Raw genomic sequence first — 24,667 nt, 5'->3', positions numbered from 1 at the left:
TATTGCGGAAGGCCAGCTGCTCAGGCTCTGCAGGCTCCCTCGATGGTGCTGATACTACCGCCTGTTCGACTTGTACAGCAGTAGTTATGAGGCGGGCCTGCTGGCTCCAGCTCTCAGGATTTCTAAAGCAGGTCGAAAATACAGTCGAAGACCTCCCTTTTGATAATACTAAATTATTCACTCACCGCATGGATGAATCTCTGCATACATTAAAGGACTCCAGGGCTACTTTGCATTCTCTCAGGATCCAAAAGAGAGAGCTTAGTAATTTCCTGTTGGTGAAGAGATTTCATCCTGCCCAATTCTCGAGCTCCCCCAGATACCATATGAACCTCAGTGAAAGAGAGGTTCCAGGGAAGAAAACCACCTACTTCTCAACCTTTACCACTCCTGGCAGGCTTGGGAGTCAATCACTATGGACAAGTGGGTTTTGGAGATCAACTCCATAGGATACTCCATCCATTTTACTTCTCTTCAGCTTGCCAACACCCCTTTCCTGACCCTCTTCAGGGACACCTCTCACAAGAACCTGCTACAAAACTAAATATGCTCTCTCCTCTTCTTGGGTGCTGTAGAATTGGTTCCTGTGCAGCACAGAGGGAGAGTGTTTTATTCCAGGTATTTCCTGGTATTTGGTATTTCCAAAAAAGAATGGGGGTTAGACCTATCCAAGATATAAGGCTACTAACACCTTTGTGAAGGCCCAAAAATTCAAAATGGTGACACTTGCAGCAATAATTCTGTCACCGGACCAAGGGGATTGGTTCTTGGCCCTCAACCTTCACGACACACATTTTTATATTGCGATCCACAAATCTCACAAAAGAGTCCTACATTTTACTGTTGGTCAGGACCATTTATAGTACACAGTGCACGATTTCAGCCTATTTTCTTCCCCAGCGGCCTTTTCAAAAATTGTCAGTAGTAGGGGCATACCTCCGCAGAAAAGGAAATCTTGTGTTCCCTTATCTAGACAACTTCTGAAAGGTTGCTCCCTAGATGTAACTTCACGGGCATCTTGTGAAGCCACAGACCTCTTCCTCAGTTTGGGCCTATTATTGAACATTCAAAATGTCCACCTTGACCCCTGTGCAAAAGTTGGAATTCATAGGAGCGTGTCATTTTAGTCACTTTTCATAGTTGAAATAGTCCGGAAGGGTTTTGTGTTACTTTGCTATGTATTGGTCCACATTGCAGTGTACAGAAAGAGAAATGGCATGAGGCTGTTAAGATTAATTGCAGTACTGTAAATGGATATGCTCAAATGATATTAGTAAAACTGCCCAATGGCAAATTATTTTACTTTGCAGATCTAATGAAATAATCTAAATACATACTTTTGTTTAAAGGATGACCTTTCAGAAAAATGTTTTTACTTTGCTGTGCCACAAAGTCTCTCTTATTCTGACTGAAGAAAGGCAACTCTCAGCAAGAATCTAGAATGAAAATAGGTATTCTTAGGAAAATATAAAAATAAGAAAGGACTTAAGTCACTTAAGCCCTTCTGTTTATAAAATAAACAAGTACACTCTTCCATGACAAACAAATGGGAATTCTAATGGTTTAGCACAACTGAATATATGTAATGGCAATTTTCACTCATCTTGCAGAAAGAACTGTGCTACTGGTTTTCTTTTAAGCTAGACATAAAACATGATTGAAATATACTAAGCAAAAAAGAAGAAACCCCCCTTTTCAATAAAACTGTATGTTTTATTTGTCTTGAAGAAGTTGGAATAATAACCTAAGTAAAACCTACAGAAATACTTTATAACATCCCGATTAGCAACTAAATTTATCATACATATTGTTGAAAATCAAATCATTTTATACTTACCAATTTTATTGCAAAACACCTACTTTTCTAAGTAATACGTGAGCAGTTAGTTGAAACTGAATCGTTCTGACTTTCATATTTTCCAGATGCTCTGAAATTAACTCTCATAAACTTTATCCCTGGATTCATCAGTTTAGCAATAACAGGAGATCTGCTGATCAGATACGACCAGTTTATTTCCCTGATGTTGATCCCCACAGTCTTCCTTCTGGTGCAAACTTTTCTATGACAGCAGGGGATTTTCAAGAAATTTACTCAGAGTGCAGTAAGTAGAGAAATTAGAGGTCAGAATTCATGAACACACTAAATATAAACCCAGTATGGAAGAATAGAATTCTATTTAAAATTAAAATCAAATTATGGCTTGGATCATTAAAGTAGGCACTAAAGTTGTATATTACACCTAGATTCTTCTCAACCAAAATGAGTTGAATTGAAAGAAGCAAAAGTTATACGTGTGCTCTAGCATATTTAAGTGTCTAAATTGTATCCTTGTTGTAGGGTTATATATGCTCTGTTCTTTTAATGAGAATGGTGATATCTTGGACAACTTCCAACACTGTGATCTTTCGTGCTTATTTTCTTTCCTTGAATTAGAAGAGTGATTGATGTTAAAGAAATGCACAATATAAACAGCCTATGTTTTTCATGGATATAAATGAAGTGAAGTCTAATTATTTATTGTTACTTGATTTAAAAATAGACAACATGGCAAATTATTACTAAAACAATTATTTACAAATAAAACAAATAGATATTCATTAACTATCAATGACCAGTATTTCAAGGATGTGCAAAGGGATAATATTTATGAAAGATCACAATGTTCCTGTCAACACAAACATCCTTATTGTCATTTGTGAAATCTGTCTGGATAAATAATTTTTGTTGCAACTGATGAGGTAATTTTTCTCCCCCTAATTCATGTACAGAAGAGAACTGTATTTAAATATTTTCCACCTCAGTTCCTAGTACTAGTAAGACTGGAAGTGATGATGGATTTCTTACTTTTATCTGGAGGTTATTTGTCTATACAAGGTACTAAATAACCAGCTGGTGCTATTCCTTCCTTGCACTTGGCATACATGTTTGAACCCGCAATTATTCTCCTTGAGCTAGCAAGTTTTTGGCCTGCTTTTTTTTTTTTTTTTTTTTTAGACCTTTGCCCTGCTTAAACACTGGTTTCTTAAGAAGTAGTAATATCTTTTCCCACAGGCATAGTGGCTTGTAGTCAGCCCCCTGCTACTGTTCAGATGTTTGTAGCTCAAACCAGGGAATGAAGGCTGTTGTAAGTCAGAAATAAATCTAAAAATAATTTTTTTAAAAAATATTTATTTGAAGGTAATAGGGCCTAACCTTTCATAACTTCAGAGAATATGGGTAGATGCGAAAAGGAAATCTGCACTTCAAAAGACTTTCCTTGTATCTATGCAAAGCATTAATTTAAAGAAAGGTTAAATACAATAGGAAATACAAAAGTAGAAATGTGTGGTTTTGGATAAAGATATTTCAAAGTGAAATCACCAAATATTTTGATGATGGGCAGCCTTCTGTTCTGGATTTTAAAAGTGCTAAAGAGGCCCAGAGTTCGGGTACATTTTTGCTTTCCTACTTTTGTGTACACAGTTGTGGTATCCATGCTCAAACAATTGAGTGTAAAATCAATTAATTAAATTAAAGTATCAGCTCTTGAGCCTTGCTTAATGGAAATCTGGCCCTAAGGGTATGTGTACACAGTGGTTCTTAAACTTATTTGATCATGCCCCCCTTCTTTGTATCTGTAGTAGTTTTACATCCCCGTTCCCGGCACACAAGTACATATACCAATGTGTATGGCAGCAGTGCTTCGCTCAAATCAGTTTCAGCTTAGTTTTTTGCATGTCTCTCTTCCCCCACCCCCACCCCCCTTCATGGCACGAGTGATCCATTGTAATAAGAGCAAAAGCAAAACTGTAGTTGTGGTCCGTGCTTACAATTAAATGCGCACACTGCATCGTAGCAGACAGATTAATGTACAGATGGCAACAACTTTGTATAATACTGTGCACGTTTAATGGAAATCTCAAAATGCACAGCACCATGTAGAGTCAAATGCAGAGGAATCCGCTTTGCTCTAGTTATTCATTGCTGTGGGTAAAATGTCCACAGGAAAGCTTCTCTCACCCCCCTTCCCTTGGATGTATTTTGCCCCTCAGTTTTTGAGAACCTCTGATCTACACTGCAATTAAAAACCCAGTGCTGGCAGGGCTCAGGGTAAGGGGCTGTTTAAATGTGGTATAGATGTTCAGGCTTGGGCTGGAGCCCATGCTCTAGGACCTACAAGGTTGGAGGGTCCCAGAGCTCTGCCTGCAGCCTGACCCTGAATGTCTGCCCCACAATTAAGCAGCCGGAGCCCGTGTCACCTATTACAGGCCAGCCCAGGATTTTTAGTTGCAGTGTAGGCATACCTTTATTGCCCTGCTTTTACAGTAATACAGTATTATTGGTTTTCTTTCAATAAAATGTTAGGAAATATTTAACTTCTAGCCATTCTCTTTACTGTTAGCTAAAGGTGATCTTAGGTGTGACTAAATATCTATATATTCTGATACTAAATGCTAAATACAAGCGAAGTCTGAAGTCTTATACAGAGGATTGATGTTGCAGCCGATCATGTGCACTCGATAATGTATTTTCTTTGTACAGATATGTGGGACTGCATAGCAACCTGCTTCTTCATAGATACAGCGCATAATGTCATTGATTACATTGATACAATATGGAAAATTCTCAAACCAGGAGGAATATGGATAAATTTAGGTAAATTGTTCATCTTCTTGCTCTCAGTTCTATTGCCTGGCATGACCAATGGCCCCTGGTGAGTGGGAGGAGCAGTTGCAGGGGAAGTCCTGCTCAGCATTCATAGCCATGGAATCTTCAGCATTTTTAACTACCCCATTCTCTCAAGCCTCTGTGCATGTGTCAACAGTGATTTTCAGATTCTTATTATTCAGCCAAATCTGAGTGAATTTTCATAAGGAAACAAAATGCATCTCCCTGGCCTGAGGACTGCACCCTCCAAAGTGTCACATCCATACTCCAAAGCACTGAAGTGCTCAGTTTCTTAAATTCTTTAACCATTTCTTTTTAACATTGGCAAAACAATGTACTTTTCCCCCAATCTTGTTCTCTCAGATGGCTGAACCATTTGTTGCTGAAACTTTAGTTTGTTAAAGCTGTAAGCAACTGAAAACGGGCTAATAATGAAAAGCGGTAGACAACCTAATTACAGGCACGGCTGTCAGCTAGCTCTACTTATCAGTTAGTTTTACAGCTCAGGGTGTCATATTTTTTTTTATTTGTTGATTTCATACTTATCCCAAATGCTACAGAGTTGACTTCATATAAAAGTTTAGATAAAAGTATACTTTTGACAATAAAATTGGTATTAGTGTTACTGAATCCCTTTATCTTTGTATTCTAGGTCCTCTCCTTTACCACTTTGAAAACTTGGCAAATGAACTTTCTATAGAATTGAGTTATGAGGATATAAAAAATGTTATATTACAGTATGGATTCCATCTAGAGGTACGGATAGATTGTGAGTAATGCTTATTGGAGTAGATGGGTCAACCAAAACTAGGCATATTAGGGCTTTTCCTTAAATGTTGTTTAATATATATTTTTAACTTTTAAGATGCTTACATGTTTATGTTGACAATTGTAGTTATATTTAAGCTGTCTGGTTTTTAATTAATTAAAGGGCAAATAACACTGACTGTAAACACATAACAGTGATGCTTGTTCAGAGGAGAAATACACATTTTGGAGGGAATTGCTTCAGGTGCTATTTCAGAAAATATTCTGAAAACTTCAATTTTTATTTTCAGGTGGAGAAAGAATCTGTATTGTCTACATACACTGTGAATGAACTATCCATGATGAAATACTACTATGAATGTGTGTTGTTTGTGGTTAGGAAACCAGAGTTGCAGTGTTTCAAATAGATTCTTCAGAAAAAATGCTGGAGATAATGCTAAAATTTACAACACACAATGGACTAGGTAATGACTGGATACAACCTCAAATCAGTGGTGCCTTGTTTATTCTTAACAGGAATTTGAGAGTGTCTATTTTCTTAATACCTGTATTGCTATCCAGATATATACTGTGCCATGCATATTTGTACTGTACTAGTGAAAATGGAAGAAAATGTACACATACACAGCCCTCATTCATCAGAATGCATACAAACATCCCATTTTCACAAGTATAAAACTCCTGTTTTAATGTCTGCCATGAGGTTGTCCTGATAAGACTGGTTTAATAATTATTCAATAGTACTGAAATCCAAAATAATTTCCCTTTTATCTGCAGCTGTCTGTAACATGCACAAGCTACAGCTCTCAGGATCTGTTGGAAAGGATGTACAATTCTATGTTTGATATCAGAACTGGGAATGTTATTTCCACTTTTGATCTGAGGCTTAAAACAAAAAATGTTTGTGTATTCTCCCTCAGTTTTTAAACAAAATTCTAATTGTTTTCATTTTTCCTTGTGACCTTATGAATGTTTAGAGGTATAATACAAGCTCAGCCACGGGTTAGAGAAGGATTTCTTAACATCAATTTAAAAATAGAATATTTACAAAATCTGAAATTATTGAACAGTGCTAAGAAGTTTCTTGAAAGCTGCATTTATTGTGACTTAACGCTCCCAGGACCATTTTCTATAGGACTGAAAATAGAAACAAAAGATAAAATATTTTAGAAACTATAAATTATAATTTTCTGGCCATGCTAAGCTTAGCAATCTATTCTAATAGTTTGTTGGCTTTGGTAATTTGAATATTGATATATGAAATCATAGTACGGAGTGAAGCAAAGCATCATGTCACAAAGGAATGGGAGTAAATTAACCTTGAAACAGAAATAAGACTTAGTCTGCTAATGCAGGAATTGCACTCTCACTTTGCCCATTTGAAGTTTATCAGTGTAACTTATCTGTTGCTTAAATAAAGTGTTTGAAGCATTTATTTTAAGGATTATTAGACAATAGAGAAATCCTGCTACTTTCTTTTCTTTTTAGAAAGCAGTTACACAGTTGGGACAACTGTGCCCAGAGTGTATGGCTGTGCTGTAATAATGGGGAGTCATTAAGTTTAAAATTAAGCAAATCCTGTGTTGTTCCTTTGCCTTGCACAGGAGCTGCCCCTGGTCTCTCTTTGCAGAGCTCATCCCTTACACCCTCCTTATACCTGCTGCTGGAAGCAGCTCCATCCCTTCCCATGATGGAAAGGCAGCTACTGCCTCCAGGCTGCTGCTGCCCACTGATACAAACCCAGGCTGGCTCACAGGGCACATCTAGAGCAGCAATCAGCTTGCTGTGCTCCAGCAGTGTCTCAAAGCCCTTTACAAGCCACATTGTGCTGCTGGGAGTGAGGTGGAGATCCCTCATTATACAGAGGGGAAGGATGTGTGTGTGCAGGGACTGCACCTGCAGCCCTGAGAAGTGGGCCCAGCTGCCTTGTCCCAGCTCAGAGTCCATCACCAAGCCAAGAATAGAGTCCAGGGAGCTGGGATCCTGTGGCTAAAGGCCTGGCTGCACTGGGAGTGTCTGGCCAAAGGTGGGGCTGGCCAGAGGGCAGGGAGCTGGTTTTGAGATGGGAGGTGTTGTGAAGCTGCTCTGCATTACACTGAAGAAGGCTCAGTAAGTGACACTGAGGCCATGGTGCAGTCACCAGGCCATATGGCATGCCCTCCCACCCGCACACATTGCCTCTGCTGCCAGGGTTCACTACAGAACCGTTAAATTGTGCCCCAGCAATATCAACAGTTATGAGGTGCCTCTACAGTAGCCCTTATATTTCTGATGTTCTGGTGTGAACCCTGGTAGAAATCTAGGGGGCACATGATTTCTACCCCCACTCACCTCTGGCTATTAGCAACAACTTCTATATTTGTTTCAGCATACCTAGGTTAATTGTTGGATATTTGATTGGAACTTTAAGGCAATTTACATGTGGTACTTTAAATCTACCTCTAATAATGTTTCCTTGTTCTAAGTAAGTTGCCTACTAAAGTAAATTAGATGGATATTAATCCACAGCTTGTAATTTCATACAATCATTTTGTATTTTGAAGTTATATAAATATTTTCTATGAGAATAATTATTAAATGACTTGTGTTGAGGAAGGATCAAATTAACTGCTTTGTTCTCTTTACATTAATCTAATGGTTAACTTAGCTACACTATCATCCCCTTTGAAAATCCTTTTAAAGGTAAAAAAGGTAGGGTAGGGAATCAAGCTGTTTCCATGGAAATGACACTGAATAATAGATTTGAAATTTATGGTATTTTAAACTCACACTCTCATTCATCTAGCTGTGTTAACTTTTTCTGGGCATTGATACGGTCATTTTTAGCTTTCTGTTTTTAAGGCAGATACTTTATGCTTCCAATTTTGCTTTAATTGAAAGTACAATTTTAAAGTTCACATGGGCAAAAAGGCATTTACTATTTTAAATGCTGTCTAGGAGCATAAAGCCTGCATGTTTGTAAAAACTGTTCTGCTCAGATCCCTATCCAGAAACCATATTGGACTAACAGCAGTTTTCAATAAGGGTTTACTTGCAGGTAGTCTGAACTTTCTAAAAGGAATCAGATTTTTGCTTTTTTAATAAAAATAAATTAGTCCAATCTCAACTAAAGCCCATTGAAAGCTTAGATGCTGTCCTTAAGGGAAATAAAAATAAATAAACTCGTTCTGCCTTTAGAAGGCAACTGATGGTCTCCTGTGGCTTTTTTCCCCCTGTACAATCTACTCTAATCCTTTATAGATAGATACATTCAAAAAGCCTTTCACATTTTTAAGTTTGTTGAAAAAAGGCACATTTAGGGTAAATGTTGATCATACCAGTCCCTTTAAACCTGTATTATTGTCCAATTGCTCTTGACCTTTTAAGTCAGTCTGCATACTGTGTGGTACTGATTTTATTTAGATAATCCTTACTAGAAGTGCCAGCTTTCTCTAGCCCAAGTCTAAATTGTAAGTAGTCCCAGTCCTAGAGCTAGAACGCAGTTATGCCAAAGCAACAGCAAACTTTGTAAAGGGATAAAGCTGCAAAAAGGTGAATGCAGATTTGAGCTTCATCCCCAGAGATACTATGTCCCTAACGAGGGATGTACTAAATCCCTCTTTATGTGACTGGTATGCCCACAGCTGGACCCTGGTGGTGAATTGTAGGTGCCACCCTGGGCCAAGATAAATACAGTGGCTGAAGTGTAGCTCCTCTGTCCTGGGCGGGATTAAATCAAATCAGCACTTCTCAGCTCTAGTTTATAACATGGGTCCTAAACACCTGGACGCCGGTAAATTACAGGTGGTTAGTGGGGTTGTGTAGCTTCGGGCCCGCGTTACCCTACGGGGTAGCTACACAACAGGAGGGAGTTCCGAGGCGAGCAGCTAAACCCGAGAAAGGCACGGGACGGGGTGACAGATAAATGACCAGCCGGGCAAGAGGTTCACGCGGTAATAGTCAAAACGCGTGGCAGTGTCTAGTCTCGCCCCTGCATTGTCGTGGAGTTGTCGGCCATGACGGCTTCCAGCCCACCACCGCGCACCAGCGACCTGGCTGCATGCGCGCTCCCCCTAGAGGGCACTACGAGACGCGGAAAGGGAGGGAAGGACAGAAGCCTCCTTAAGCCGCATGCGCGCCTAGCCCCGTTCCGCCCGCTGGGAGAGAAGTGCTTGCGCCCGCGCGCGCCACGGAGGTACCGCCGCTCCAGTGCTTGAGCCGCTCGCGCTCAGCCGCCTGATGGCCAAGCGACACGCGGAGCCGCTAGTGTGTCACGTGCCCTGGAAGCGTTTCCTATCCGAACCGCCTCCGCTGCTCCGCGCGCCCGGGAGGCGCCCGCGGGACGGCCCCGAGCTGTGGAGCCCTGTCCGCGCGGTACCTGGGGACCCTGACAAGAAGCGGAAACTGGAGGAGGCCGAGGCGCCTCCGGGGAAGCGGCCTGGACTCAAGGGCAACAGGCGCGGGGGGGAGCCCGGAGACCCCGCCAGCCCGGGAGGGAGGAGGCAGCAACAGCGCGGGGGAGACGTAGGGCCCCGGGCGGAACAGGCGATGCGGGCAGGCGGTGTCGGCTTGGGGGCGCGAAGCCCGGATCCTCGGGGGGAAGAGCGGGGAACCGAGGAGGTAAAGGTGGGGGAGGGGTGGTGCTGATCAGGGTGGGCTGGCTGTTAGGGCTTCGGGAGAGTCCCAGCCTGCAGCCCGGGCTCAGTTCCGGCGCATCAGGGCCCCTGTGCCAGGCGCTGCACGCACTGAGGGGGGGACACCCAGCTCCTCTGTGGGGTGTCTCCCGCATGAGTAACAGCCTGGTAAAATCCGTGCAGAAAGCAAGTGTGTCCTTCTCATCCCCAGCTTCTCCCTTCACACCAAACTCTCTTAAGTGGCCACATAAGTCACGTGCCATTACTGGGTGTGGCCAGCAAGTGTTGGGTTTATTTGAAACATCTGGTGGTTGTTCACTGTCCAGGTACAGTTGCTCCTCCCAGCTACTTCTGTGTAAATCATGTTTGAAGGTTGAGCTTTACTATCTCTGCTTTTTAACATAGCATCTTTTGTAGCTGGACCAAGTTAGTGTTTCACTACACAAGTGATTCTTCAGCTGGGCAATATATAAAGGTTATTTGCATCAGTCTCTAACCACAAAGCCATAGGTGCTGGAACTAGGGTATGCTCCAGCATCCCCTGGCTTGCAGTAGTTTCCATGCATGTGGTATACAGGGTTTACAGTTTGGTTCAGTTGCTCTCAGCACCCCCACTATACAGTTTGTTCCAGCACCGCTGCACAACATTTACTGGTTTAACACAGTGCACAGACTTCACTCTAATTTTAGCTAGATAAGGTACCTTACTCTGTATTTCTAAGATTTCTGTGTAGCTTGTGCCTCCTGTAAATGGAGTCTTCCATGGATTACTCATGTCTCCTTCAGGGGTCTTTCATCTCACTGGGACACTACAAGGACCTGTATCACCACTCTCCCTCTCTGTACTCATTCTTTAGGCAGAAGGTAAAACCCAACTTTTCCGGAACGCATGACAGTTTAATTTGACTTCACTTCACCATTGGAATACACACAAGGAGGAGCCCTAAAGATATACCATGTTAATGGCTGACAACATTTCTGGATTACTAAATCCAAAGAGTGGAGGCTTCTCAGAGACTAATTTTTCACTGAAATTTTTTCCTGGCACAGCTGTTCTGTGCAGTGCTGCCAGAGTGGCCCACATGAAGCAACAGGTCCAGTGGGAAGATGTCACAAATAAGTATCAGTTCAATTATTATTATGATAAAAGTGCAATTTGCAGATCTGTGATACTGTCCATTATATGCAATATTATAATGTAGGGGGAAAGTACATACTTCTAACCTGTTGCATATCTTTAAACCTGTGGTGAGGCAGAAAAATAAATGATTTAAAAAATGAAACTAAATGGCAATGGTAGGCAAGAGTTCCACAACACTTAACTTTTGCTGAAGGAAATTCCTAAAAGCAACTGTAAAACCTCCTCCCCAATTATAAATCATAGAAGCTGGGGGTAGAAAAGATCTATTAGTTCATCTCCCTGCCAATTTAGATGTTTTAACTGAAAATAGAAGCCTTGACCAAATTAATGGGGAATTCTTGGAGACTTAGTGTTTTTGAAAATCGGGCTAATTATAGACTTAAGGCCCTAGTTTTAGGTACCCATTTTTTAAAATCTGAGTCCTTGAAGACATAACTATGTTCAATTGAGAGCTGTGTTGCGCTTTCTGATTTCCACATACAGTGTCATGTTCTCTTCTCCTGCTCCTTTTTCTTTCCCTCATGGTAGAAATGTACATATGAAATGTGTAGAATTATCCCACAAATGAAGTGAGGAAGGATTTTTCAATCCAATGGAAAACCCATACTAGGCCAGGCTTCGTACAAGAACATATCTCTATTTGGAAGGAGAAAAGACAGACTCCTTCCTCCATTGAGTATTTTGGTAGCACAAGTTGGTTTAAGGATTTGTATTGGAAATGTTGAGTTCATTTATCTCTGTTTTTACCTTAAATCAGGGTAATTGTAATTACTAATTGTAATTATGTAAACCTTTTTTCTTGTATAGAAGGCTGTAAACGTACCTTGTTCTGTCTTACTAAGGAGATAGATATGACTTACTGAAAACAATTCTGCAGAAAGATTTTATAAAGATTTGTAAATTTCTGTTTTTAAAGTACCTTTTGGGCCATATGTTGACAAATAAGTATTGACAAATTTACTGGTTTCTATAAACTCTGCTTAGGGTGCTTCTTTTTTGATATCCTCTAGCTTCAAATTTATCAGACATACACACTCCTGAAGAGGTGGAGTTTTCTGATAACAGAGCTACTTGGTTACTCTACCCCTCTAACCTATTTATTTGGGGTCCAGCACACAGCTAACTCAATCATTGATGTTTCTACTGCTCATAGGTCTCCCAAACAGCAGCATAATGAAATTAACATTATTCACAATTTTATTGCTTCCTATAGATGTCATAATAACAGTAGCAAAACAGACTAGAATCTTTTTTAATGTCATGCTGCTGCTTGGCAAAGCTGTTATAACTGCATTTGTCCTAGAGCTGACTTTTTGCAGACTCAAGACGACTTACATATGGGAGTTTATCTTTGTACCGGTAGAGTTAGAAAAATCAGTCTTTTAAAACGAAAGATTAAAATTCTACAGAAATTGATGGTTTAAGGTCTTTAGGCTTTCCACTTACCCTTGACAAGTGGATTTTCGAAGCCCTGTTTTGAAAATATTCGAAGGTTATACGAAAGATCTGACCCTTTCCCACACATTCTTTTTGCTCATGTTTGGCACATGCAGCGATCTTTTGTGGTCTGAAGTTATCCTTTCTTTGGTAGTATAGATTGTGCATGATACAAAGAGACTTTCTCTTTGTTACGTTTGTTTTTTCCTTTAGATAAATAAGCTGAGGTCCTGATGCTATAACAACTAACATACATGCTTAATGTTAAGCACGTGACTGGTCCCATATCAAATTAAGCATGTGACTTCTTTGCATTGGGGCCCTACATTGTAACCACTTGGGAACAGGGATTGTCTGCTGTATGGTTGTAGGGTTCCTAGCACAATCGGACCCTAACTTGTTTGAAGCCTGTATAAGCTTCAACAATGTAAATCGTTACTTTTTATTTGCATCATTGATAGTATGCAATATAAAAATTTTAGTTTGAAAGATTTTGATGCCTGCAGTCCTCTATATTATAAATGCAATTTTGTCTTTATTTCAATTAAAATGTAAATAGCTCTTCCATCTCTATGGCACTACGTTCTCCTACTGCTTGTGGCATGGACATCTAGCTTATGGGTATACTATGCTGTTTTAGTCTATTTCCAAAGAACATGTATAAATGAAAAACACAATTTGTGATAGTAAGCAGTACATTGCCTAGCATATTGGTGTTCTGGTCCTTGACTAGAGTTCCTAGGCACTATGGTAATACAAATAATAATGATAAAGTACTGTTAGCTGAAAACATAGTGCATTTGTGCACATGTATGAAAATGTAGGTTTTGGAAAATGCCTAGAGATCTTCATAAAAACCACACGTTGAGTTCAAACACTTAATATTATGACAGCAAATGACTGCCTGATAATTCCATGTTATTATTTTATCACATTTTGTTCTCTTCTACTGCGGAGCCAGCAGAGGGTGCAAAATTTTATTATTTCAAAAGCCATGTCTACACTGAATGATGCCAATTCAGTAGTTAGAAATACCATATTAATTTCAAACTCCATTAGAAATGGAAAGAGTTGCTTCAAGATTCTGAGTATTAGAAACAATACAGTAAAACAAAATTATACAGAACTACATGTCCTTTTAAGTTGTGACAGGAGTAATTGTTTTTGCTTAGTCCCTTAGTTTAGGAAGGAATCTGGAGGAACAACTTTTATACATAACGGATATTTTATATATTCCACAATGGATGACTTGGAGGTTTACTTATGTTCCCTTTTTATGGTCTGTGTTTCTTCAACAGAAACAGTCTTTGCATGGAGTGTCTCACTCCATTAACTTTAGTGCTGCTTATTTAAGTAATGATCTCTGGCTAAAAACAGATAGCAGATTTGCCAGCAGAAAGGGAAAAAAACAGTTTTGTAACAAATCTGTCTGTAGAGTAAATCAGTAATGAATTTGTTCCAGTCTTATCAGTTGTCATCTGCACTGCTTATCATATACCCTGGTGAAAATTCATGATTAACATTGCTTTGTTTGTATTTGCAGATATGTAGATGTAGAAAGAAAAACTGAACAGAAAATATTAGAAATCTTTTCTAATATATTGCTTTCACTGTAGCTACCATTCTTTAAATATATCTACCAGAGATGCATTCAGTTCTCTACTGGGGAAATACTTATGATTCTTGTAACTGATAACACTTATGGCAGGGGTGGGCAAACTTTTTGGCCCAAAGGCCATATCTGGGTGGGGAAGTTGCATGCAGGGCTATGAATGTAGGGCTGGGGCAGGAGGTTGGGGTGTGGGAGGGAGTGCAGGGTGTGGGAGGGGGTGCAGTGTGCAGGAAGGGGCTCGGCAAGGGGTTGGGGTGGAGGAGGGGTGCGGGGTGTAGGAGGGGGATCAGGGCGGGGGTTGGGGTGCAGATGGGGTGTGGGGTGCGGGCTCCGGCCTGGCCCCGCTTACCTGGAGCAGCTTCAGGGTGGCAGCGGCTGGCACCACGTCCCTGTGGCCCCTGGGGGAGGGCAGAGGGCTCCGCGCTCTGCCCTCACCTGTGGGTTCCACACCCGAAGCTTCCATTGGCCGGGAACAGGGAACCGCGGCCAATGGGAGCTTCGGGTGTGGAACCCACATATGAGGGCAGCGCGCTGAGCTCTCTGCCCCTCCTCCCTTCCCCAAGGGCCACAGGGACATCGTGCTGGCTGGTTCCAGGAGTGGCGCGGGGCACACAGTGCCACGGGGGTGACAATCCTGCAGGCTGTATCCAAAGCCATGAGGGGCTGGATCCAGCCCGCAGGCCATAGTTTGCCCACCCCTGACTTATGGAAATGTTCTTGAATGTTCCTTAAGCTAAGAAACGTCTCATGAGTCTCAGTCTTTGAAATTGTCCATAGTGTTCGTATATTTCGTGAGAGGCAACAAAGGAGGGTTTGTAATGAACAATATTGATTTGTGTAAAGTTTAAAAAAGTGCAGAAACATTGCCTCTTAAATATATCATTGCATGCATAAACTGTGAGCTGCAGGAGACATGGTTGTACACACGGTACTCAAAGATAATACAATAGTCCTCAGCAAAAATATTTAAATAATTATGCCAAAAACAGAAGCAAATTATTTGGTTAGGATTGTCCATTATTTTTTAGTGTATTACATTTAAAACATTTAAGAAAGTAAAATATATAACCCTAAAACCATCTGGGAAATATCTCTTGGTTCAGTTTCTTTTGCAAAGGGGGTTATTCTCTTCTTTCTACTGCAGTGCCATACATTAACACATTGTGTTTTATTTCCAAAGCATGAGGAAGAATTTTGGCAATACAACTCATTCCAGTATTGGAGAGCACCGTTACCTGCTATTGATCTGTCTGTCATTCTGGACTTAGATGGGGAGAACATGACAGATGCAAGAACTACTTCCAGGACTGAAATCATAGAGACTGAAATGGAGACCTGAGTAATTAATTCCTCGTAGCAAATCTATTTTGAGGAGGCTTGTTTCTGTTTGTGTTCAGGCTTTTCCTACTTTGGAACAATAAGTATATTTCTGACATTTTGAAAAAAAGAATTTTATACTTTTGTCAATCTGCACAAGTAAGGATGGGTTTGTCTACGTTGATTGAAGGGTCATTGTTGGACACTTGCCAATAAACTGGAAAGGTGAATTTACCTATACAATGAAGAGAAGGCTACTGACACAGGACTGGCAGAAATATTTGAAAACATGGATGTGTAACAATTTGTAGAAAATCAGAATTTATTTCTGGACTTTCATAGCCAGCAAAATGAATAGCTTGGAGCATTATCTGTAGAAGACAAATGCCAAAACATTCCTCCTGCCCTGAACAGAAAGGATGTAGTTAACATACATAAAAGTGAAATTTTTATACCATGCACTTATTTAAAAAAACTACACCAAAACAACCACCTTTACAATCTTTTCTGATGTTTTTGCTTTAGATGTTGAACAAAAACAAACAAAAATCAGATTTCTATGCAAACCAGAAATGATTATGGTGGGATATTCTTTTCTGCTCATAGCTACCCTAAGTTACTTCACCTTCTCGCTAGTGATAACTCGAAGCAGTGGGTGGCTTGTGGGTGTTTTGTTTTCTTTTTCACATGCTCAAGTTAGTGCTATTCCTATTCTTTGTGTCATTGGGTTTAGAGCATTTTGTGGAGTTGAACTGCCTGATATGTACAAAGCTGACAAGAAGAGCAGTGTGAAATGATCAGGCACACTTTTTCAGGGTTGAGTGATTTAGGTCCTGGGCCTGCAAAGACTTGAGCACGTACATAACTTTTCACCCCTATGTAGTCCCATTGAATTAATGTGCTGCTGCAGGATTGGTACCTTAGAGCTCTATTTTTTTTATTTGATAGACTTTTGTCAGTAATAATTGGCCGAAATTAGACGTCTTATCAGCGGACTTTGATTTCATGTGATTTGTCTCCAAGTAGGTGGAAACGAGATATTTTTGTTGGTATCGTATCTGCTTTGAGAAGGTTTTTGGTGAATTTTTTAAAAACTTATTTTGTTAAAAACAGAGTTTTCAATGTATATTTGAGCATTTTTGTACTATATTTAAATTACCCAACTTTTCTTCTGTCTTCAGAATGTTACTGACATAATTATAATTTGTTATTGCTTGGATATGTTTGTTTACAGTACTAAGTTGGATGGCCTACTTAGTAAACATTTGGAAAATCCTTTTTTAGTGTTTGTACTTTGTCTTCAGTTTTTACACTGTGTGCAGCTTGAATTCATTTTTTGTGGTGCACACAGAGGTGAAGAAAGGGGCTAGACCTGGGCATAGCATGAAGCTTTTGCTGAAAATCTTCCTTACCATGCTGCTTTGGTGTATCCGGGTTCTCTCCTCAATGTTCCCCTTTTCTGTGTTCCCGTAAATAGACTTCGTGAACTCAAGTGGCCAGTATTGCTGGATATTTGTCAGATTGTATTGGTGTTTTTATTTGACTAGATCTCAGTTGCACATAGCAAAAAAAAAAAGTTTCATTTTAATTTGTATGTGATCCTACATCTCCAGAGGGGTAGCTAATGCTCTAATCATTGCTACTATATCAAGGTCCATTTTTAAAGCTTTTATTGTTTATTTTGACTGTTCAATTTTTATTATTTAAGTTTTACAGCATCTTGGATTTAAAGGGACATAGTCAACTTTTTAAAAAAAAAAATCACTTTTGTGCATAAAATTTAAAAAAAATTATGTACTTTTCAATAACACCTCTGTTTACTATAACTGAAAGAAGTTAGTAGAAAATAAGATTTTTCTTTCTTTTTTTCTTTGTTTATTTTGTGTATTTGACATCTTTGTGTGTGATCAGTCCCCCTATTTCCATAAGTTCTTGTGGTTTATTTATACAACGACGAAGTAGAAAAATCATTTTTAAAAATAGGAAAATATTTTAAAATCACAAACTATTAAGGGAGTCAGGTGCAAGCGTAGTACCTAAAATTACTTTTAATTTGATATTTTAAGCTGACCATATTTTTGGCAGTGTTTTTATAAAACATGAATAACATGCACATTAGCAAAGGTTACAGTCATACTCCACTACCCAGTTATTTAGCAGCCTATTGAACCAAACACTAACTAGAACCAATTACTGTTTCAAAAGGCGCCACAGTTACCTTCAAAATTCCAGGTAAGAAAATGTGAGGCAGAAGAATAGAGAATTAAAAAAAAAAAAAAGGGTGTGTGAAATTAAACATCTTACACTGCATATGCTGAAAAGACAAATTTGGTTACTAGTATATCATTCTTTTCTATATATCATTTGTGCAAGATTCTCACCCCTAGGTCATGTGTTCTTTAGTACAAGACTCAGAACTGTTCTCATTCTCAAGATTAGAACACAAATCACGCCCCTTTATGGCTTTTGGGCACAACACTCCTTTAAGTGTCTAGTTGGTGAAGGAGGTTTTTTATGAGAAGGGCATCCACGACAGTATCAAAGCCTTACTAAAGTAAAGATCTACTACTTCTCCCCTACCCACAAGGCTTTTTACCCTATTAAAGAAAGCTATTTGGTTGGTTTGACACAATTTGTTCTTGATAAATCCATGCTGACTTGTTACTTATCTTCTAGGTGTTTACAAATTGATTGCTTGATTATTTTCTCCATTATCTTTCCGGGTACTGAAGTTAAGCTGACTAGTCTGTAATTCTCTAGGTTGTCTTTATTTCTTTTTTTTAAATAGATGGGCACTATATTTGCCCCTTTCCAGTTCTCTGGAATCTCTCCCGTGTTCCATGACATTTCAAAGATAATCACTAATGTTCAGATATCTCCTCAGCCAGCTCAAAATGTTGTGCATAGAATTTTTAATTTTTTTGGTGCAGAATTCCCCCAGGACTAAAGCATGTAGAAGATCCCTGGGGTGAGTTCGTGGGGGGAGAGATTGCAGGAAGACACTTATGCTAGGGGCATGTTAGCCCATAATTCTTGCATGTTTTCTTGAAGCATTTGGTATGGCATAGTTAGAGACAATATTAGATTGGATTGACTGCTGGTGTGACAAAGCAATTCTTGTGTTCCTTAGGGGATGCTGGTGTCCCCCAGGGGTCTGTACTGGGCTCAGTCCTATTTAACATATTCATAAATTATCTGGAAAAAGGGGTAAACAGTAAGGTGGCAAAATTTGCAGATGATACAAAACTACTCAAGATAGTGAACCCCCTGGCAGACTTGAAGAGCTACAAAAGGATCTCTCAAAACTGGGTCACTGGGCAACAAAATGGCAGATGAAATTCAATGTTGATAAATGCAAAGTAATGCACATTGAAAAACATAATCCCAACTATACATATAAAATGATAGGGTCTAAATTAGCTGTTACCACTCAAGAAAGAGATCTTGGAGTCATTGTGGATAGCTCTCTGCAAACATCACTCAGTGGGCAGCGAAGTCAAAAAAGCGGACAGAAAGTTGGGAATCCTAAAGAAAGGGGTTGATAATAAGACAAAATATCATATTACCTTTATATAAATCCATGGTACTCCCACATCTTGAATACTGCTAGCAGATGTGATTGCCCCATCTCAAAAAAGATATATTGGAATTGGAAAAGGTTCAGAAGAGGGCAACAAAATGATTAGGGGTATGGAATGGCTGTAGCATGAGGAGGAATTAATAAGACTGGGATTTTTCAGCTTGGAAAAGAGGACTAAGTGGAGGATATGATAGAGGTCTAAAAAATCATTACCGGTGTGGAGAAAGTAAATAAGGAAGTGTTATTTACTCCTTGTCTTAACACATGAAGTAGGGGTCACCAAATGAAATTAATAGGCAGCAGGTTTAAAACAAAAGGAAGTATTTTTTTCACACAACGCATAGTCAACCTATGGAACTCTTTGCCAGAGGATGTTGCGAAGGCCAAGACTATAACAGTTCAAAAGAGAACTAAATACGTTCATGGAGGATAGGTCTATCAATGGCTATTTGCCAAGATGGGCAGGGATGGTGTCCCTAGCCTCTGGAATTGGTGATGGGATGGATCACTGGATGATTACCTGTTCTGTTCATTCCTTCTGGGGCACCTGGCATTGGCCACTGTCTGAAGACAGGATATTGGGCTACATGGACCTTTGGTCTGACCCAGTATGGCCGTTCTTATAATGTTAAATAACTTTTAGACCAACCTGTACATTTGGCTGGGTTGATTATTTCAGAGCATACAGTTATAACCTTGACACTGTAGGTGGCAGTGTACATACACAATAAACTATTGTAAAACGGAAAAATTTGTTTTCATTGGAATGTTATTCTGAACTGTTGCTGAAAATTCAAGCAAGTGACATCGTGAATGTTAATCATTTCTTTACTGTGATTCACAACTGAAGGCAGATCAAGGCACAAGTTCCTGATTACAAGGTAACACAAGCTCTTCAATTTTATTACAGTAAAAACATTTCACCAGAGTTTTCAGAGTCCATCACCCTGTTTCTCTCTCTGAAAGCTTTTCAATTTAAGCACATGGAAATTTGTAGTAATTGTTTCTTAGCACTGTTTCCATTAGCTGCAGTTGCAAAGCAAGCTTTATCTGATTGTGCGGTGGGTGGAAACTTCAGTCTAAAATTCAATGGCTGAAGGCTACGTGAAGTTTATTCATTAGTCATAGGGATGAAGAAGGTAAGTATGTTAACTCATAAGAATGAGAGTTATTGTTGGGGCAATATTTAAGAATTTGTATATAACAGGCATTTGAAATGTATGATGAAATTTCCAATGTATTCTTATGGTTTTAATGTATGATTCTGCTTTTTAGTAACTAGTGAAAACAAGAATGTTTGCTTCATTAAAATGATCTTGAATTTAAACTGCATATTTTATTATGGGATTTGATTTCAATACAGTAAGCAATGCAGTTTTTAATCATCAGTGTTTCTCTTTAAGGGAACTGTTCTGTTAATATGAAGGTAATTTGAGCACTTTTGTGCAATGAAATGGTATCCAATATCATTGAACAAATGTCCTTAAAACCATTCTTCCTATATTAAAACCATGCAAATCATTCCAGAGTGTTATGGACTGTTTCTTGGCTGAAGTAAAAACAGTTTCCTTAATGCTATTTATTGCTAGCATCTGAAAAACTGGAAAATTGTTTTCTGATAATATCATTTCATAGTTGAGACTGTATGGGCAATTGGATGGATTACCTTTGGATTTTCTTGGAATGATTGTGAACTGATGAAAGTGGGAACAGGGGCTTGTGAAGTACTGCACCTCTTTTTTTTTCTTTGTTTGTTCTATGATGACAGAATTTTTTAGGGATCTGATTTGAATATCGTGGAAACAAAACTGCATGAGAAATATGAGGCTGAAGAAGAAATTAAAAGAAAAAGCTGTAGTGGCCTCAATGAAAACTTGAAGGAAAGCGTTAGTTATCTCTGGGGTTTTTATATATATATATATATATATATATATATATATATATATATATATATATATATATATATATATATAGGACCATAGACATGAACTTTTACACAATATATGACACCACACACAGCTGAGTTTTGTAATGCCCTTGATTGGAACAATGCATAATATGCTTCTAATTACAATGAAACATATATAATGTAGTCTCATAGGATCAAATCTTAAGCGCCAAACCTCCTGTTTCTTTATAAAGGGAAAGTGCGGAGTGGATTTCCTTTGTGACCTTTTATATTCCAGATTCTGTAATTTTTTTGTTAGTTTGTTTCCTCTCCCTTTTCTTCTTGGGATCTCAAACAGATAAATTTTGCTTCTGATTATATAAATGCTGTACACATTAATTTGATAAACAACAGATATAGACTAAATGCCGCATAGTTTTACAATTGTCGGTTGTCAATCACAGTATATTTTGACCAGACAGTATCATCAAATCTTGCTACTATGCTCATATTAGAGGGTTATTAATGTGCTTTTTAAGTACTTATTTTTATGAACGATGGAAAACCTTCTATGGTTAAATGTTGAGTACTATGCTTAAGAGAAAACTTTGTACTTCCTTGTAGATAACATGCAATTTAAGGAGGAATACATGGCATGAAGGAGAAAATGTACAGCTTTTTTCTTATCAGGTGCATCAAAGTCGTTCAATGTTGACAGCCAAATTGTACTCTGTTGCACTCTATAGTGACACCCTGAAGGCGAGGGGCAGGGGGCAGTGCTACCCCCCCCCCCAATAAAACCTCTTAAAATGAATAATATCCAAACTGAGCTGACTTTTAAAAATCAGCTTGAACTGGAACCCAAATACTAAAATGCATTAATCACAAGCAATATGATTGCATGGTATAACTACAAGGTAAGGTTAAGATTTCTTTGATGCCTTAACTGTGCATTATCATTCTTTAATATGAGGAGGTGTGGGGGTTTGGGTTGGTTGGTTGGGTTTTTTGTTTTTTTGCCCTTCAATTATTGATAACTACTCTCAATCTTAACTTATTTTATGTAGTAGGATTTGGGGGGGGGGGGGGTTCCCCTTTTATGTGTGAATATATGCATTCAGATTCCCCATTAATAAAAATAAGAAACATTTTGCCTTTCGAGACCTGATTTTTCAAGGTCTTTGTTTCTTCTGTATTGTTCTAATATAAGATAGAAATAGCATCAGTTTTTGCAGGGGAAATACAGTATTCTAATTTAGAACTCAATCCTGCAGACATTAAAAGAGTAGTACTTTATTGCCATGAGACTTAGACACTAAAATGGTGACTTCAATAGAGTCATCCACAGTATTAAACGCTAAGTTTTAGTAGTAAGCATTTGCAGGATTAAGCGCTTAGGACTCAGCAGATAAGTAATCAAGGAGACAATCATTTCCAATCATTTTAAAAATATATGTATTTGTACTCTCCACAGCTATACATATTTTGTATTTATTTGGGGATTAAAGTTACTTATTTATAAAAATAGCTTTTCAGTTCACCTTAGAGAATCAAAATATAAATACTATTAGAGGTCAATACCTGTATTCATATACACAACTAATATGCAAGTACGTGACTCCCTTTGACCTGTTCATGGGAGCACAATTTGAACAGCAGAGAGCAGAATTTCGCCTGCAGTGTGTTACAAATTCTATTAAAAAACTGGAAAAAAGAAAAGCATCACTCAGCAAAACAGCAATGTTTCAACAGATAATGAATTAAAAAGAGTATACAATGGGTTAAATCCTGGCCTCATATAAATCAGTGGCAAAGCTCCAGTTTATTTTTGTGGGGCCAGGATTTCACTCAAAGGATTTAATATGTTCCTAAGATCAGGAAAACTTAAATAGCATTCTCAAAAACAAAGTAGTTGGATTTCTTTTTTTGTCAGTGATTGATCCATCTGTCTGCTAATTTATCTAAGATACGTTTTTATGAGACAGCCACGACTGTAGTAACTGAGCACCTCAAATAAATAAATACATACATACATAAGAATATAATAGCTTGCTCACTCAGTATCTCAGGATCAGGCTCTAAATTGCTTGTAAAATACTGATGGGAAGGTTGAATTTTGGGGGTTTGTTTTAGTGTTTTGTCCGGTTTTTGATGTATCTTTTTCTGTTCTAGACAGTTTTAACCAAAATTAAATTATTTCCCATTACCTTGATTCTTTGTATTTTGTATCTATCCTTGATACAACTTAAAGTTCATTTTTGTGGCACAGTTACTAAAACCAAATATTTCTGTGCCACTCAAGAACTAGCACTTAATTGTTACAATATAACCATAGACAACAGGTACAACACAATTAATATGACATCTCATTACTTTAAAAGAGACCACTTTGCTCTCCATTCAGCAGGGACTTGAACTTGCAGACTCTGGAGGGCATGATAAGATTTTCCAATAATAATATATTTATGTCCATACTTTCAGCTCTCTTTGTATATAGTTGCACTTTAACTATTCAAGGAATATGGACTTGATCCTACAAGAAACCTAGGTACTAGGGGAGAACCCTTGAAGCTGTACACTATCCCATCTCATGAAGTTTGATCTTGCAAACTCTTCCTCCTGTGAGTAAGGACTATTCATTCCCATGAGCATAGGTTTGCAGGATCAGAACCATGGAGAGGTACTAGTACTGTATGTTTATTACAGAAAGGATAGTTGCAGAAAGCAAAGTTCTAAATATTAAACTTCATTTTTTACAGTTTTAAAACATGGATGGATTGCTCATAACAAATGGTGGGACCATTTGTGGCTTTGTGTTCAAGAGTTAAAGGTGCTTCCAAGTTTGTCCTCTTATGTTAGGATTTACCTGGGCAGCTGTGATCATTTTTAGATAACTTTTATTATTTTTGTAAAGAAACAAATGCAGTTATGTTTTTTAAATGTTTAAATGAATTCCAAAATATTTTGTAGACTCAAAAAACTTTTTTGAGTCTAACAAAACATTAACTTTTACCTCTAATGACAAATATTGAAAGTGCTGCTGATCAGTATCATGGTTTGGATGTCCTTGGTCCATGTAGAGATGTCTGGCAGCAACAACATGTGTTAACTACTGCTGTGTGACGTGAATTTTCAGCTAATACACTTAGTTATATTTACTCATTCAACAGCTAGGTGAACATTAGAACTAATTAAAATTAACTTTAAAAAAGTTCTAGGTATCACAAGGAAAGACGAAGCAAATTCAGGTTTGTTTGTTTTTTTAAATATATTCCAAATTAGATCTGGGTAAATATTGAAGAAAAATTTACAAATAAAATATTTGCAGAATTCATATACACAAATATTTTTGAATTATTCACCTGGCTCTATGGACCTGATTCATCAAAACTCTTAAGCATGTGCAAAATCTCATTGAAATCAAAACTCAAGCATGCGCTTTAATGCTTTACTAAATGAGGGCCTAAACAGTATTTATCAGATAATGTAGGGGGAAAATTACATTTTGATTAACTTTATTTGACCAGTTCTATCCCTGTTCCCAATATAACAACTTCTTGCATTACATTAAGATTGTGTAATGTATTTTAATGATGATAAAATGGTGTGTGTGTATGAGATATATTGCATTATGAAAAGTTTATGAATATAATTACCATTACA

General features: G+C 38.4%; 3 protein-coding genes across 18 annotated transcripts in view; all 3 read left to right on the top strand.

Annotated features, from left to right (window-relative positions):
* Nucleotides 1-6,849, top strand: part of LOC101953441 (carnosine N-methyltransferase) — a 48,005-nt gene extending 41,156 nt beyond the window's left edge. For 15 of the 16 annotated variants that reach the window (XM_065549422.1, XM_065549421.1, XM_065549413.1 and 12 more), the window contains 4 exons: nucleotides 1,924-2,102; nucleotides 4,523-4,636; nucleotides 5,301-5,404; nucleotides 5,707-6,849. In XM_065549422.1, the coding sequence (XP_065405494.1) occupies nucleotides 1,924-2,102; nucleotides 4,523-4,636; nucleotides 5,301-5,404; nucleotides 5,707-5,823 (514 nt within the window). In that variant the 3' untranslated portion in view covers nucleotides 5,824-6,849. Of the gene's footprint in view, nucleotides 1-1,923; nucleotides 2,103-4,522; nucleotides 4,637-5,300; nucleotides 5,418-5,706 lie in introns of all 16 variants that reach the window. The other variant, XM_065549414.1, reaches the window with a different exon arrangement.
* A 2,671-nt stretch (nucleotides 6,850-9,520) lies between these two features.
* Nucleotides 9,521-16,811, top strand: C6H9orf40 (chromosome 6 C9orf40 homolog). Its single transcript, XM_005297741.4, has 2 exons — nucleotides 9,521-10,015; nucleotides 15,400-16,811. Exons 1-2 carry the CDS (start codon nucleotides 9,635-9,637, stop codon nucleotides 15,556-15,558), a joined length of 540 nt encoding a protein of 179 aa, XP_005297798.1. The 5' UTR covers nucleotides 9,521-9,634; the 3' UTR covers nucleotides 15,559-16,811.
* A 3,300-nt stretch (nucleotides 16,812-20,111) lies between these two features.
* Nucleotides 20,112-24,667, top strand: part of TRPM6 (transient receptor potential cation channel subfamily M member 6) — a 131,313-nt gene continuing 126,757 nt past the window's right edge. Inside the window, exon 1 of the mRNA XM_042850587.2 lies at nucleotides 20,112-20,255. Within this exon, the coding sequence (XP_042706521.2) occupies nucleotides 20,247-20,255 (9 nt within the window). The 5' untranslated portion in view covers nucleotides 20,112-20,246. The remainder of the gene's footprint in view (nucleotides 20,256-24,667) is intronic.

Source organism: Chrysemys picta, chromosome 6 (assembly GCF_011386835.1).
Source record: "Chrysemys picta bellii isolate R12L10 chromosome 6, ASM1138683v2, whole genome shotgun sequence".
Lineage (NCBI taxonomy): Eukaryota > Metazoa > Chordata > Testudines > Emydidae > Chrysemys > Chrysemys picta.
The sequence above is the reverse complement of the archived record's forward strand: the minus strand, read 5'-3'. Positions and strand labels throughout refer to the sequence as shown.

What these genes read in the sequence shown, in the direction of transcription:
- C6H9orf40 (XM_005297741.4), top strand. Translation starts at nt 9,635, where the DNA reads ATGGCCAAGCGACACGCGGAGCCGCTAGTGTGTCACGTGCCCTGGAAG. An exon ending in AAGAGCGGGGAACCGAGGAG is followed by an intron (nt 10,016 to 15,399) that starts GTAAAGGTGGGG and finishes TTATTTCCAAAG; the next exon opens with CATGAGGAAGAATTTTGGCA.